At 44.1% G+C, this 12557-nt stretch overlaps 1 protein-coding gene across 4 annotated transcripts in view; it reads left to right on the top strand.

Annotated features, from left to right (window-relative positions):
- The window catches only part of PEX7 (peroxisomal biogenesis factor 7), a 92372-nt gene that overhangs the window by 7675 nt on the left and 72140 nt on the right, over positions 1–12557 (top strand). For all 4 annotated transcript variants that reach the window (XM_077144116.1, XM_077144114.1, XM_077144117.1 and 1 more), the window contains exons 4-5: positions 6758–6835; positions 7200–7308. In XM_077144116.1, the coding sequence (XP_077000231.1) occupies positions 6758–6835; positions 7200–7308 (187 nt within the window). The remainder of the gene's footprint in view (positions 1–6757; positions 6836–7199; positions 7309–12557) is intronic.

Here is a 12557-nt window from a genome sequence, read left to right on the forward strand (position 1 = left end):
ATATAGTCAATAAAAAGAATTACAAAAAACTTTTAAACTGCATTCAGAAAAATCAGTGTTATTTTTAAACTCTCACATGTATGTTATAAGTTAAAGCATATGAGTAATTATAGATTAGAAACTGCAAGTTTTAATATAAAAGAAATATGAGAATACACTTAAAGAAGTAGAAATGATCTTTAAACTGAATGGGAAATATCCATGTAAACTCATGATTCCTATTTCTCTTTCTGAAAAACCCTCTTTCCTCATTCCTCCTCCTGTAGAGACCTAGAAGCAGTGACCGCTCGGTGGCTGCGAAAGTCCCTCGTGACCATTATGGCCCTTAAATACCATCAACTGCTAAAAGGATTTGGGATCTTTGGGGAAGTAGATCCCAGACTGAACAAGAGATATGCAGATGGATCGAAGGCATCCTATGTCAGAAAGTAAGAGCACTGTGAAAGGTTCCTAGGCTGTATCCAGTGTGGAAGAGACAGCACTAGGGGCTCTCATTGACCAGACCTGAGATCATTTCAGCCTCAGAAAGGATGATGGCAGTGAAGTGAAGCACTGTACATATTATACACCCACTCACAACACACAACACACACACACATGCACACGGGCTCTCATTGGCCAAAGATGGGACTGTTTTGGCACAAGAAAGAATGAGAGCAGTGAAGTGAAATACTGCACACACATTTACCCACGCACGTGCACATTTATATTTATATTTTCATTCATTCCATGGAGTTGTGATGATTAAAAAAACAACAGCTCATTCTGAAAATTGTTACATAGAGGCAAAGAATTAAGGCATTTGTTTTGCCTCTCCCATATGAATTTTATTGTGGTGTGGTCATATAGCTGAGAAGGCAATTTCTTTATAAAAGAGTTCTAATAAATGCAGAACTAGATATTCACTTTTTAGTAATGTCTAATGCAATAATGACAGTAGGCAGGGATTATCAGTGGATGCTAAAAACCATTAATTTAAAATTGATACATCCTCTGAGCAATGAGGATCTCTAAAAGTGGGTCGACCAGAAATCATACAGCTCTTGATACAATGGGAAACCAAAAAAAAAAAAAAAAAACAGTCGCGTACGTATCCAATGAAGCCTCTAGATCTAACTTCTGATTTAAGAGAAATAAGAAGGGGAGAGGAAGAAGTTAACCATCACCAAGAGAAAATGGTCAACCAGGCTCAGAATGTAGGTTAATGTACAGATCAATAACTTGGTTTCTTCAACAAATGAATGGTAGTAAAAGGAGGGTGCAGGAAGAGTGAGCTTGGAGGGGAGAGGCACCCTTCTAGATTAGAAGAGGCTTAAGAGATGTAACAGCTAAATGTAAAATGTAGATTATTTGGATCCTAATTCAGAGAAGCCAACTATAAAAGGACTTTTTGAGACAAAGGGAAATATGAACATTGACTATTAGATGATGATAAGGAACTGCTGTTAATCTTGTTAGGTGTATAAAAAAGCAAAATGTCCTTGTCGAGTACTGATGCTGTTAAAGAATTTATAAGTGAAACAGTCTGATATTAAAATCCAGTCATCAGTCTACCTCATCGAGGGGGCAGATGAAATAAGATGGACAAAATGCTGAGAATTGCTGGTGTGTGGTGGACACATGGGATTTATTAAACTTTCCTCTCTACTTTAAAGCGAGTTTAAAGATGTCTGTAATGGAAAGTTTTAAAAAATTTTAATTTCACATTAAACAAAATGCACAGCCTTTTCTAAATGCTCAATAATTAAAAGTTAATGTCCCTTTCCTTTGTATTGATACAGATAAGCATGAAAATTCTGGACATAGTTTTATTTGATGATTCTTAATTAAATAGATCAACTTAAAAAGGGCAGTACTTTACAGTAGATTAAAAATGAGCTCTTTGGGAATTGGTTTCAGTAATACAATTTGTCCTCTCATACTATGGTTCTGAGGAGTTTCAGATTTCATAAAGTGGTATAAAGCAGTGTTCAGTGTTGTATTTTTTTCGTTTTTGCATTTTTCTAGTTAATTTTCTTTCTCCCTGTCAAGCGTAATTTCAGAGGACAGGTCTTTACAGGAATCTAATTTTAAAACATAAAAATCAGGGACTTCACCTCTCTCTCCTTGTTCATGTTTAATCAGACCCTTTGTCATGTCCACTGTGATAGTGGAGTAGAGGGGAAATTGGAAATATGGGGGAGAGAGAGTGGGGTAGCCTCCCATGAGATGTACCACCATTCAGAGTGGCTTCTCTGTCCCTTCATTCATCTGTCATTCATTCTGAAAGCTTTCATTCGCTCTCCTGTATGCAAGTCACTGTACTGGGCCTGGCTGGGAAGGTGTATGGGTTACATGTCCTGCCCCACTAGGGGTGACCTTTAGGCTGCTGGTTATCTGGTTTATAATTTAAGGGCTGGGAATATACAGAGGACCATGGGGGGCAGGAACTTGGCTGGGGTGGGGGGCATACTGGAGTCTGAAGGGAGGATTAGAATGATTTCTGCAGGTAGGGGGCCAGAGGGACAGCATTGGGGGCAGAGGACAGGGACCCCTGCAGGGAAGGGAGGTCCAGTCAGGGTGCTGGACGGGGCTGACTCACATCAGTGGAAGGACACTGGAGGTCTTAAAAAATTCATGAAAGATTTCATATATATGCAGAATATATGTAAGGTGCAGAAATAATGTCAGCTTAAGAAAGAAATTCTTACTATTCCACTGGAGTCCCCTGGTTGACCCCTTTAGGAGCTTATTCTCTCTCCCTCCTGGTTCCCCCTTCCCCCTCCCCGCCCCCTTTCTTTGACTATCCTGGATTTTGTGCTTATATTTTCTTGGCTTTTCTTTTTAGCTTGACTGCATATGCATGCATCTCTAAATAATACAGCATAGTTTTGCATGATTTTGACCTTTGGGGAATAGACATCAAAGTGGATGAATGTCATGTAATGTTGAGGAGAGATGATGAATTGAAGAATGAAGGCACTGCGGGGCTTTGCACAGGGGCTGACATCAGTTTGTGCTTTGCAGAGATTGTTTTTTATGCCATGTGGATGGGGAGGGCAGTTGGAAGGATGTTGCCTTCCTCAGACGCGACAAGTTTATTCTCTGCTTCCGGGGCTTTGCTTGTACTCCCCTCCTGGAACTTTCCCTCTCAAACCTGTGGAGTTCTCTTTTTAGAGTGTTTTGGTCTCTGCTTGGAAAAGTCTTCGCTGACTGCTCTGTTAAGACGTGACCTGCTGCCCTTGCCATTACTTTCTAGTCCCCTTACTTTGCTCTATGTTTTTTTGTATGTGTTTTAAATTACAACCTGAAAATTTTTTTTATTATAACACTTTTCCCCCTGCTAGGCTATAAGATCCGTGGGGGCTGGGACTTGGTCTAACGTTGCATTCCCCGTGTCTTGCACATAGTAGATGCTTAATAAATAGGGGTTGAATATAGGAGTGCATTGACTTGGGGTTGGGAAGGAATCCAGTCACCCCTTTTCTGCTGTCTCCCAAGCACCTCTCAGGCTGCAAGCTCTTTCCAGCGTTAAGGTTAATCTCCAGACCCCGTTCCTGTGAGGCATTCCTGCTTGGCAGCCCTGTTGTCACCTCAAACTCGGCATGTCTAAAATTACGCATCATCTTTCCTCCTCCACGTTGCAGCACCCCCCTCGCTGACAGTCCCCGGCCACCAGACTTTGCAGGGCCCTCAGTGTGTGCGCTCCTGCTCCCCAGGCCCACTGCACGGCCCACCCGTGTCTTTGAGGAACTCTGGTCACTGTTTTCACCTCTGCTTTCTGCCTCTCGACATTTCAGCCATGCTTCAGGGCCCTCCTCCAATCCTCTTCTTCCTGGCATCACGCCAAGGCTCCTGTCCCACCTCCCCTTTGCACTTAGCTTTATAGGGGTTTTTTAAGCTGTTTCAGGAATTTGTACCGTTGCTTTCCCATGTCCTCATCTTTTGATCACAGTAAAAATATTTATTGACTGAATCGCTCTTATTTCCTCCTCTATTGTCCCATTTTAACCTGAGCACTGTGTGTGTCCTAAGCTCAGTTTTGTCCTGGAACCCTAGTGTCTGCCACTTTGCTTTGTGGCAGGTGAGGCAGCTGGCTGCAGCACTCAGTCAGGTTTTTTCCCCTCATTAGGGCGGGTTCCCTGAGCTCAGGGAGGCTCACTCGGTCTTAAATCATAAGGTTTTGATTTTTGTGTCATATTGGAAAGTGTGGAGGCAGTGGAACCTGAGCTATATGATGTTACTTTTTATTTATATTTGCTCAGTTGTTTCCTAAAATGAAAGCAGTAGCTCTCTATGCCTACTCAGCAGCAATGCAGGTTGGGGAGATGAAGCAATGGGTTAAAGTAATTTAACCAACGTTTGTTGAGTTGAGCAATGAGGCTACAGGACAACTTTGCTCACCTGGTGTCCTAGTTGCCGGGTGCTGTGACACACACACACTGTGGTGGCCTTCAATACCAGGAATTTATTTATCCACGGTTTTGAGGCTTGAAGCAGCCCAAAATCGAGCTAGGAGCCAGGCTTGTTTTCCCCCTGGAGAATGTGGACTCTGGTGCTGGCTGCAGCAGCCCGTGGGGTCCTTGGCTTGTGTCTCTGCCTCCTGTCACTGGGTGACGTCCTCTTCTTTCTCACTTCTGTAACTTCCAGGTTCTTTTTGCAAGGCCTCCCGTAATCTGGATTAAACCTGCCCTGCCTCAGTTGCTCACACGTAACTAAAAATAACCTCTTCCGAAGGTCCTTTTTACCATGGCGTCACACCCCCAGCGATGCACAGTAAGATTAAGAGCATGTGTTTGTTGGGGTACAGAATTCAATATGCCCCACTAGGGGTCTCCAGATCTTGCAGGTGTGACAGTTATTAGCCATTCATTTTCATCAAACAGAAGTGCTGCCTGAGAAGTAGGTCAAAGATGCTGCTGGAAGGCGCAGAAGGAAGGAGGCCATGGGGCTGGATCTTGAGGGTGAGGAGTTCACCAAGTGAGCAGGTGCCCTTCATTCCTGGATGTGGGTGATTCACAGAAACATTATAGACACTGTCGGGGCCAAGATGTGGCTCCAGCGAATGGGGCCCAGCAGTGCCGGCCTTTATTTCCCTGCTGCCATGGCTCAAGGTGCCCTGAAGTTCAGGTCGGCAGTGGCTGCAGGGGGCGTGCTGTGGAGACAGTCCAGGCCCGCAGGGGAGAGCACGCTCGACCTCCAGCCTGCCTGGCCTCAAACTTCAGCTCTGAGCGCACCAGCTTGGGGAGCTTGGACAAGGTGCTGGACCTCTGAGCCTCCGCACTACGTCCACCTCAGAGAAATAAAGGTTAAAATGAGAGAAAAGATGTAGAGTGCTTGGACGCTGTTGTCGTCATTCCCATTTTTGACTGTTACATCAGCCTAGAGCAGGGGCTGGAGTCCTGGGCCCTATTGTTGTAAATAAAGTTTTATTGGCACACAGCTACGCCCGTTCATCAGGCATCGTGCCCTGCAAGTGCTCAGTTGAGTGCTTGTATCAGAGACCTTATAAAGTCTGCAATATTTACCATTCGGCCTTTAGAGAAGTTTGCCGAGCCCTGGCCTGGAGGATCGAATCACACGCTCCAGTTCTTGGGGTCTTCAGTGATTGCTTCTGAACCTCTCTTTCCATCCGTAACCTCCAGGCGGCCGCAGCAGCTCCTCGGGTTTGGCTGCTCCCCGCCCCCCCCCCCCCCAGGTTCCTGAGCTGCCCGCTGGCTGGCTGTGGTTCTTGAGGATACCCAGGGCTCCTCTTTCTTTTGCATGAATTGGGGCAGCAGCAGGACAGGGACGAGGTTGCTCCCCTTCCCCAAATTCTGTAATAAAGGTTACTGTCCTATTAATGCAGAAACTTAAAAAATCAAAATCATTGCAAAAAATCCACAATGAAAAAAATGTCAAAAATATAGCTATGGACAGGATTGGTATTATGATCCCCCCTCCCCCCCCACCCTGAGGCTCCAGTGGGCATCAGCACAGCCCCAGGCAGCCGAGAGCAGGGAACCCCCACTTGAGCCACTGCAAACCCCAGCACCCATCTCCTTCCCACAGAGATATGGGGAAGATTTAGGACTCAAAGGAACCTGTGGCCCATGGCATTTAGTGACGTGCACTCAGGCCCCTGTCAGGTCCACTTTCCCACGTGTAATCACACAGACATTTTGTGGAGCCTCGCTCAACAATATTGATCTGTATATAATGTTGTATAAAATGACAAAATGAGAAAATTTCATGAATTTTCAAATGAAAATCTGCAGCGCGTTCACTGAAAGCTGTGACGTGTGGATTAGAATAGCGGCATGGAATAACTAGAGCTGTTTACCAAGAGATCTAAAAGGATCACCTGGTTCTATAAGCTTTTTCTAAGAAAGGCCAAATATGGATATTAATTGAATTTTTGTGCTTTCTCATCAACACTGACCTGGCAAGCTTTTTAGATGACCAACTTTCTAATCTGCTTTGACATTTCTTCAAGGTGCTGCAAACAGTGATTTGTTGGTAAATTAAAAAATACATGTAATTTTAGTGAAGAAGGTTTTGAAAAAGTCTAGAATTCTATTAAAGTAGAATAGAGTCTTACTATAAGAAATGAACTTGGAAAAATGGGCGAGATGACCTTTCTATTTTCAGACACATGTTGAGATTTGTACGACTTTGATGCTTCAGTGAAATAAATGGGTAGTTTTAACTGGCTCTCACTATTGTTAAGAGATAATAAAATATCATCTTAAACCTAAAGCTCTTTTGCTTTCTAAATGACACTCTAAAATGTTTTTAGGTTTATAGTGTTGATTGGAGCCAAACAAGAGGAGAACAGCTTGTGGTTTCTGGCTCGTGGGATCAAACCGTCAAACTGGTATGTCAACATTTCTGTGTTTAAAAACAAATACTCCCTTCCCCGAAGCATCCACTGAACTATTTTCTTTTCTAAAACATACTTCTGTAGCTTTTCAATTGGACAGCTAATTTTCTTTTCAAAAACGTATATTAAAACACTCATTAGAATTTCAAATTGTTTGAATCTTCTTTTGGCTATAACCCAATAATTAGCTCAGCATTATCTGGGATGTTTAAATTGTGTCTTGCTTTATATAAAAGTGGAATTTTGCATAATCTTTGAGATGTGTATATATAGATCGTGTGTCTAATATATTGTCTATGTAAAAATATGTATTTGAATTGACCTCTGTTTGGTAATTGATCTATCCGTTTATTTGTAGTGGGATCCAGTGGTTGGAAAGTCGCTGTGCACTTTTAGAGGCCATGAAAGTGTCATTTATAGCACAGTCTGGTCTCCCCACATCCCTGGTTGCTTTGCTTCAGCCTCAGGTAAATACTCGGCTTCTTAGCAAAAGCCTTACTTGTGGTCACCCTCCCTGCTTGCCCAGCAGGTGGCTCTGTGCACCTCAGAGTCCGGGACACGTGGGCCTGCACCTCTCTTCTCTGCTCTTCAGACCATCTCATTCTTTACCAACCTCTGGAGAAGAATTAGCCTGGAACTGGATCCCTTTTCATGGAATCTAACCATCTGACTTGACCTGGGTTTGTTTTGTTTTCTGATGATGTAGGAAGACGAGGAGCAAGCAGGCCTTTGGCTCCGACTCACCCGAGCTGAGTCCTCTCTCTTCACCCCAGCCAGGGGACTCCGAGTTTCCCCCTAGTAAGGTGGGGTTAGTGACACCCACTCATGGGTGCACCGTGATGTGTCTGCCTGTGGTTGACTTACCCTGGGGTCACCTTCCTCTCTCTTTCAGGGCTGTTCTCATTGATTTGCTGCCACTGAGCACACGAGTTTGGGGTCTCAGGATCTTTTATCTGACTTTCACCTTTTGGTACATGTCAACAACTCTGTGGCCAAGCAGACACTTAAATGTCTGTTTTTTTATAGAGGAAGATGATTTTGTAGAACTTTAATAATTGCACTCTTATGCGATTTGTAAAAAAATTTCCAATTTGGTTCAGCTGATTTGTAAGACCTGCCAATCCAGCTAACTAGTAGATGTCATTCTTTATTCATCATGTGGCCACACGGAAAGACCCAGGAGGCGCATCTGTTAACTGCCTCAAATTGCTGTTTAACTCACAAAGTGCCATGCTCAATATGGGTCTGCACAATCATTTTAGAATGCTAAATTAAATTAGAATTTGAATTAAGATTTACAAAGTTATTCGTTCATTGGTGCTCGGAAATCGATCACATGTAAGTTGTGGAGAAACCTCGCCCTGCTCTGTGCAGAGCCCACCTGCAGCAGCTCAGACCACCTGCCAGGTGGGCAGTTAGGTCATGTCCCCACCCACCCAGCAGCTGGCAGCTCTGGATTGCTTCACCGTGGCCTCCCTGCTTTCACACCTGGAAGCTCTATCCCAACAGAGCCCGTGCCTTCTTGTGTCTACCTCTCTCCCTGCCAGTCCAGCCGGTCACCTCTGGTTTCCTGACTTTACGGGAAAAATCAGGTAACAAGGCTCTTCTGAGAGGAGTGCCAACTTGGCCCCTGCTCACACGCTCAGGTTGTGCCTAGCAGTGGGACACGTTCCTTTGGAATGGTATCTGGAGGTACAGTTTGCATGGTTACAGATATGGAATGTTACTTCTTGATGAGGACTGTTGTATTATCTGCCACAGTGTGACTTCCCATAATGTGAATTAGGTAGAACTTAGCCATTAAGGAATTAATGCGTTCTCATTAGGCAGATCACAGGTTATAAACCCTCCAAAATTGTCTCCTTTTGTTAGCCACGGAGCTGCTTTGCTTAAATCACTATATCCTTGGTTCATTTATCAGAACTAAGATTGCTAAGACTGAGTAGCAGTTACAAGAATGTGTAACGTGCTAATTAATCATAATATTTGTGGTGATTAACATAATATGATTATCACTCCTTATTTCTTCTTTTTAACTTTTTTTATTGACTAGTATAGCATATTGTCATGGTTAGGGACAGGTGTCAACTTGGCCAAGTTGTGGTACCTGTTCATCTGATTGGGCAAGCGCTGGCCTGTCTGTTGCAATGAGGACATTTCATAGGATTAGGTCATGATCACGTCAGCTACATCCACAGCTGATTCCATTTGTAATCAGCCAAAGGGGAGTGTCTTCTGCAATTAGTGATGCTAAATCCAATCATGGGAAGCCTTTTAAGGAGGACTCAGAGGAGACAGGTTGCATTCCTGCTTTGGCTGGTGAGCCTCTCCTGTGGAGTTCGTCCAGGCCATCCATTGGAGTCATCGGCTTCGCAGCCTGCCCTGTGGATTTTGGACTCTGCGTTCCTACGGTCACGTGAGACACTTTCATAAATTTTATATTTGCAAGTGTTCCCTGTTGGTTCTGTTTCTCTAGAGAACCCTAACTAATACATCTTGGTACCGGGAGTGGTTCTTAAGGAACAGAATCTTAAAAATGGGTTTTTATGAATGGTTTTCTACTCTGACTGGGCTCAGAGACACTAAGGACTCTGATTCCCGTAATCAGAATGACACTCCCAATCCATGGACTGAGTTGGCAAAGGAGATAGTCAAAATATCATCATTCGATTCTCCTAATGCTTCGCTTGTACGAAGCCAGACTCTGGGGGATAATGTTTTTGACACCTTTACAGAGTTTTGTAGGAATAAGAGTTATAGAGATGTTGGTTGGTTGTTGTTAGATACACTGTCTACATTAAAGGGTGAAAGGGATGGGCTTAAGGCTTCAAACAAGAAGCTTAAGTGCCGTCTGAAAGATGTAGAGGTTTCTATGAGTATCCTGAAGGAAAATTTTATTTCCTGTAGCCGTAGACTTGAGATCTCTGAAATTCAGACTCAGAATCTTATTGTTAGAGTAGCAACTTTACAACGTAAACTGAAATCTCAGTCTTGCATGGTGTCTGCCGTTAAAGTGAGGGCATTGATTGGAAAGGAGTGGGACCCTGAAAAATGGGATGGTGACATATGGATTGATAATGATGTTGGGGGTGAGGTTGAAACCCTAGACCATGCTGAGCCTTCTTTAGATAACCCTGTAATAGTCTGCCCTGAGGATATAGCCGCCCCACCTCCAGCCTGCCTTGAGGAATTGGCCACCCAACCTCCTCCTGAAGGGATTAGCCCTAGAGTTATTAATCCTGTTTCACCAGATGAAACTGCAAATGAAAGCCCTGAAGCAAATGGCTTGGAAGATATTTCTAATTCTTTTCATGACCCACCCCCACCACCCCTCATTTCTTCTAGACCTATAACTAGACTAAAGTCACAACAGGCCCCTAAAGGTGAGGTACAAAGTATCACACATGAGGAGGTACGTTATACTCCAAAAGAACTGTGTGAGTTTTCCAATTTATATAGACAGAAATCAGGGGAATATGTGTGGCAATGGATTTTAAGAGTGTGGGATAATGGTGGGAGGAATATAAGGCTGGATCAGGCTGAATTTATTGATATGGGCCCACTAAGCAGAGATTCTGCATTCAATGTTATAGCTAGAGCAGTTAGAAAAGGTGTTAACAGCTTGTTTGAGTGGTTGGTTGAAACATGGATCAAAAGGTGGCCAACATTACCTGAGGTTGAAATGCCAGAACTGCCCTGGTATAATGTAGATGAGGGGATCCAGAGGCTTAGAGAGATTGGGATGTTAGAGTGGATTTATCATGCAAAGCCTGCTCTTACACCCCAGGAATGTCCAGAGGATGCACCTTTTACCAGAACAGTGAGAAATAAATTTGTGAGACTAGCACCATCATCCCTCAAGAGCTCTGTGGTTGCACTTCTCTGTAGGTCAGATATTACTGTAGGAACTGCTGTCACTGAGCTGGAATCCTTAAACACAATGGGGATGACAGGATCCCGAGTTGGCAGAAGCCAGGTGGCAGCACTTAATCACCAAAGACAGGGTAGACGTGGGTATTATAATAGACAACAAACTCAAAGGAGGCATCAAAATTATATGACACGCAGAGATTTGTGGCATTGGCTAGTAAATCATGGGGTGCCTAGAAATACAATAGAAGGGCAGCCTACTAAATTCTTGTTGGAGCTGTATAAACAAAAGAGTTCTAGGTCAAGGGAGCAGAAGTCTAACCTGAATTACAAAAACACAGAGTCACGGCCCCTTAACCAATTTCCAGACTTGAAACAGTTTACAGACCCTGAGCCCCTTGAATGAAGGGGAGGCCAGGTCCCTATGGGGAAGAAACCTGTTACACTGCCACAAATTTATACTGTTAACCTTCCTCTAAGTCTTCCCCAAGGAGACCGACGGCCTTTTACCAGGGTAACTGTGCATTGGGGAAAAGGAAATGATCAGATATTTCGGGGATTATTAGACACTGGTTCAGAAGTGACATTAATTCCAGGGGACCCAAAACGTCACTCTGGACCACCAGTCAGAGTGGGGGCTTATGGAAGCCAGGTGATCAATGGAGTTTTAGCTCAGGTCCGTCTCACAGTGGGTCCAGTGGGCCCCCGGACCCATCCTGTAGTTATTTCCCTAGTTCCGGAATGTATAATTGGCATAGACATACTGAGCAACTGGCAGAATCCCCACGTTAGTTCTCTAACTCGTGCAGTGAGGGCTATTATGGTGGGAAAGGCCAAGTGGAAGCCACTAGAACTGCCCCTACCAAGCAAAATAGTAAATCAAAAGCAATACCATATTCCTGGAGGGATTGCAGAGATTACTGCCACTCTTAAGGACTTGAAAGATGCAGGGGTGGTGATTCCCACCACATCCCCATTCAACTCTCCTATTTGGCCTGTGCAGAAAACAGATGGGTCTTGGAGAATGACAGTGGATTATCGTAAACTCAACCAGGTGGTAACTCCAATTGCAGCTGCTGTTCCAGATGTAGTATCATTGCTTGAGCAAATCAATACATCAGCTGGTACCTGGTATGCAGCTATTGATCTGGCAAATGTTTTTTCTCAATAGCTATTAGTAAGGACCACCAGAAACAGTTTGCTTTCAGCTGGCAAGGTCAGCAATATACTTTCACTGTCCTACCTCAGGGGTATATCAACTCTCCAGCCCTATGTCATAATCTTGTTCGCAGAGACCTTGATCGTTTCTCCCTCCCACAAGACATCACACTGGTCCATTATATTGATGATATCATGTTGATTGGACCTAGTGAGCAAGAAGTAGCAACTACTCTAGATTTACTGGTAAGGCATTTGCATGTCAGAGGATGGGAGATAAATCCAACAAAAATACAGGGGCCTTCCACCTCAGTAAAATTTCTAGGTGTCCAGTGGTGTGGGGCATGTCGAGATATCCCTTCTAAGGTGAAGGATAAATTGCTGCATCTGGCCCCTCCCACAACCAAAAAAGAGGCACAACGCCTAATGGGTCTTTTGGATTTTGGCGACAACATATTTCTCATTTGGGTGTGCTACTCCGGCCCATTTATCGAGTGACCAGAAAAGCTGCTAATTTTGAGTGGGGACCTGAACAAGAGGAGGCTCTGCGACAGGTCCAAGCTGCTGTGCAAGCTGCTCTGCCACTTGGGCCATATGATCCAGCAGATCCAATGGTGCTGGAAGTGTCAGTGGCAAATAGAGATGCTGTCTGGAGCCTTTGGCAGGCCCCAGTAGGAGAATCACAACG

The sequence above is a fragment of the Tamandua tetradactyla genome, chromosome 25 (genome assembly GCF_023851605.1).
Source record: "Tamandua tetradactyla isolate mTamTet1 chromosome 25, mTamTet1.pri, whole genome shotgun sequence".
Lineage (NCBI taxonomy): Eukaryota > Metazoa > Chordata > Mammalia > Pilosa > Myrmecophagidae > Tamandua > Tamandua tetradactyla.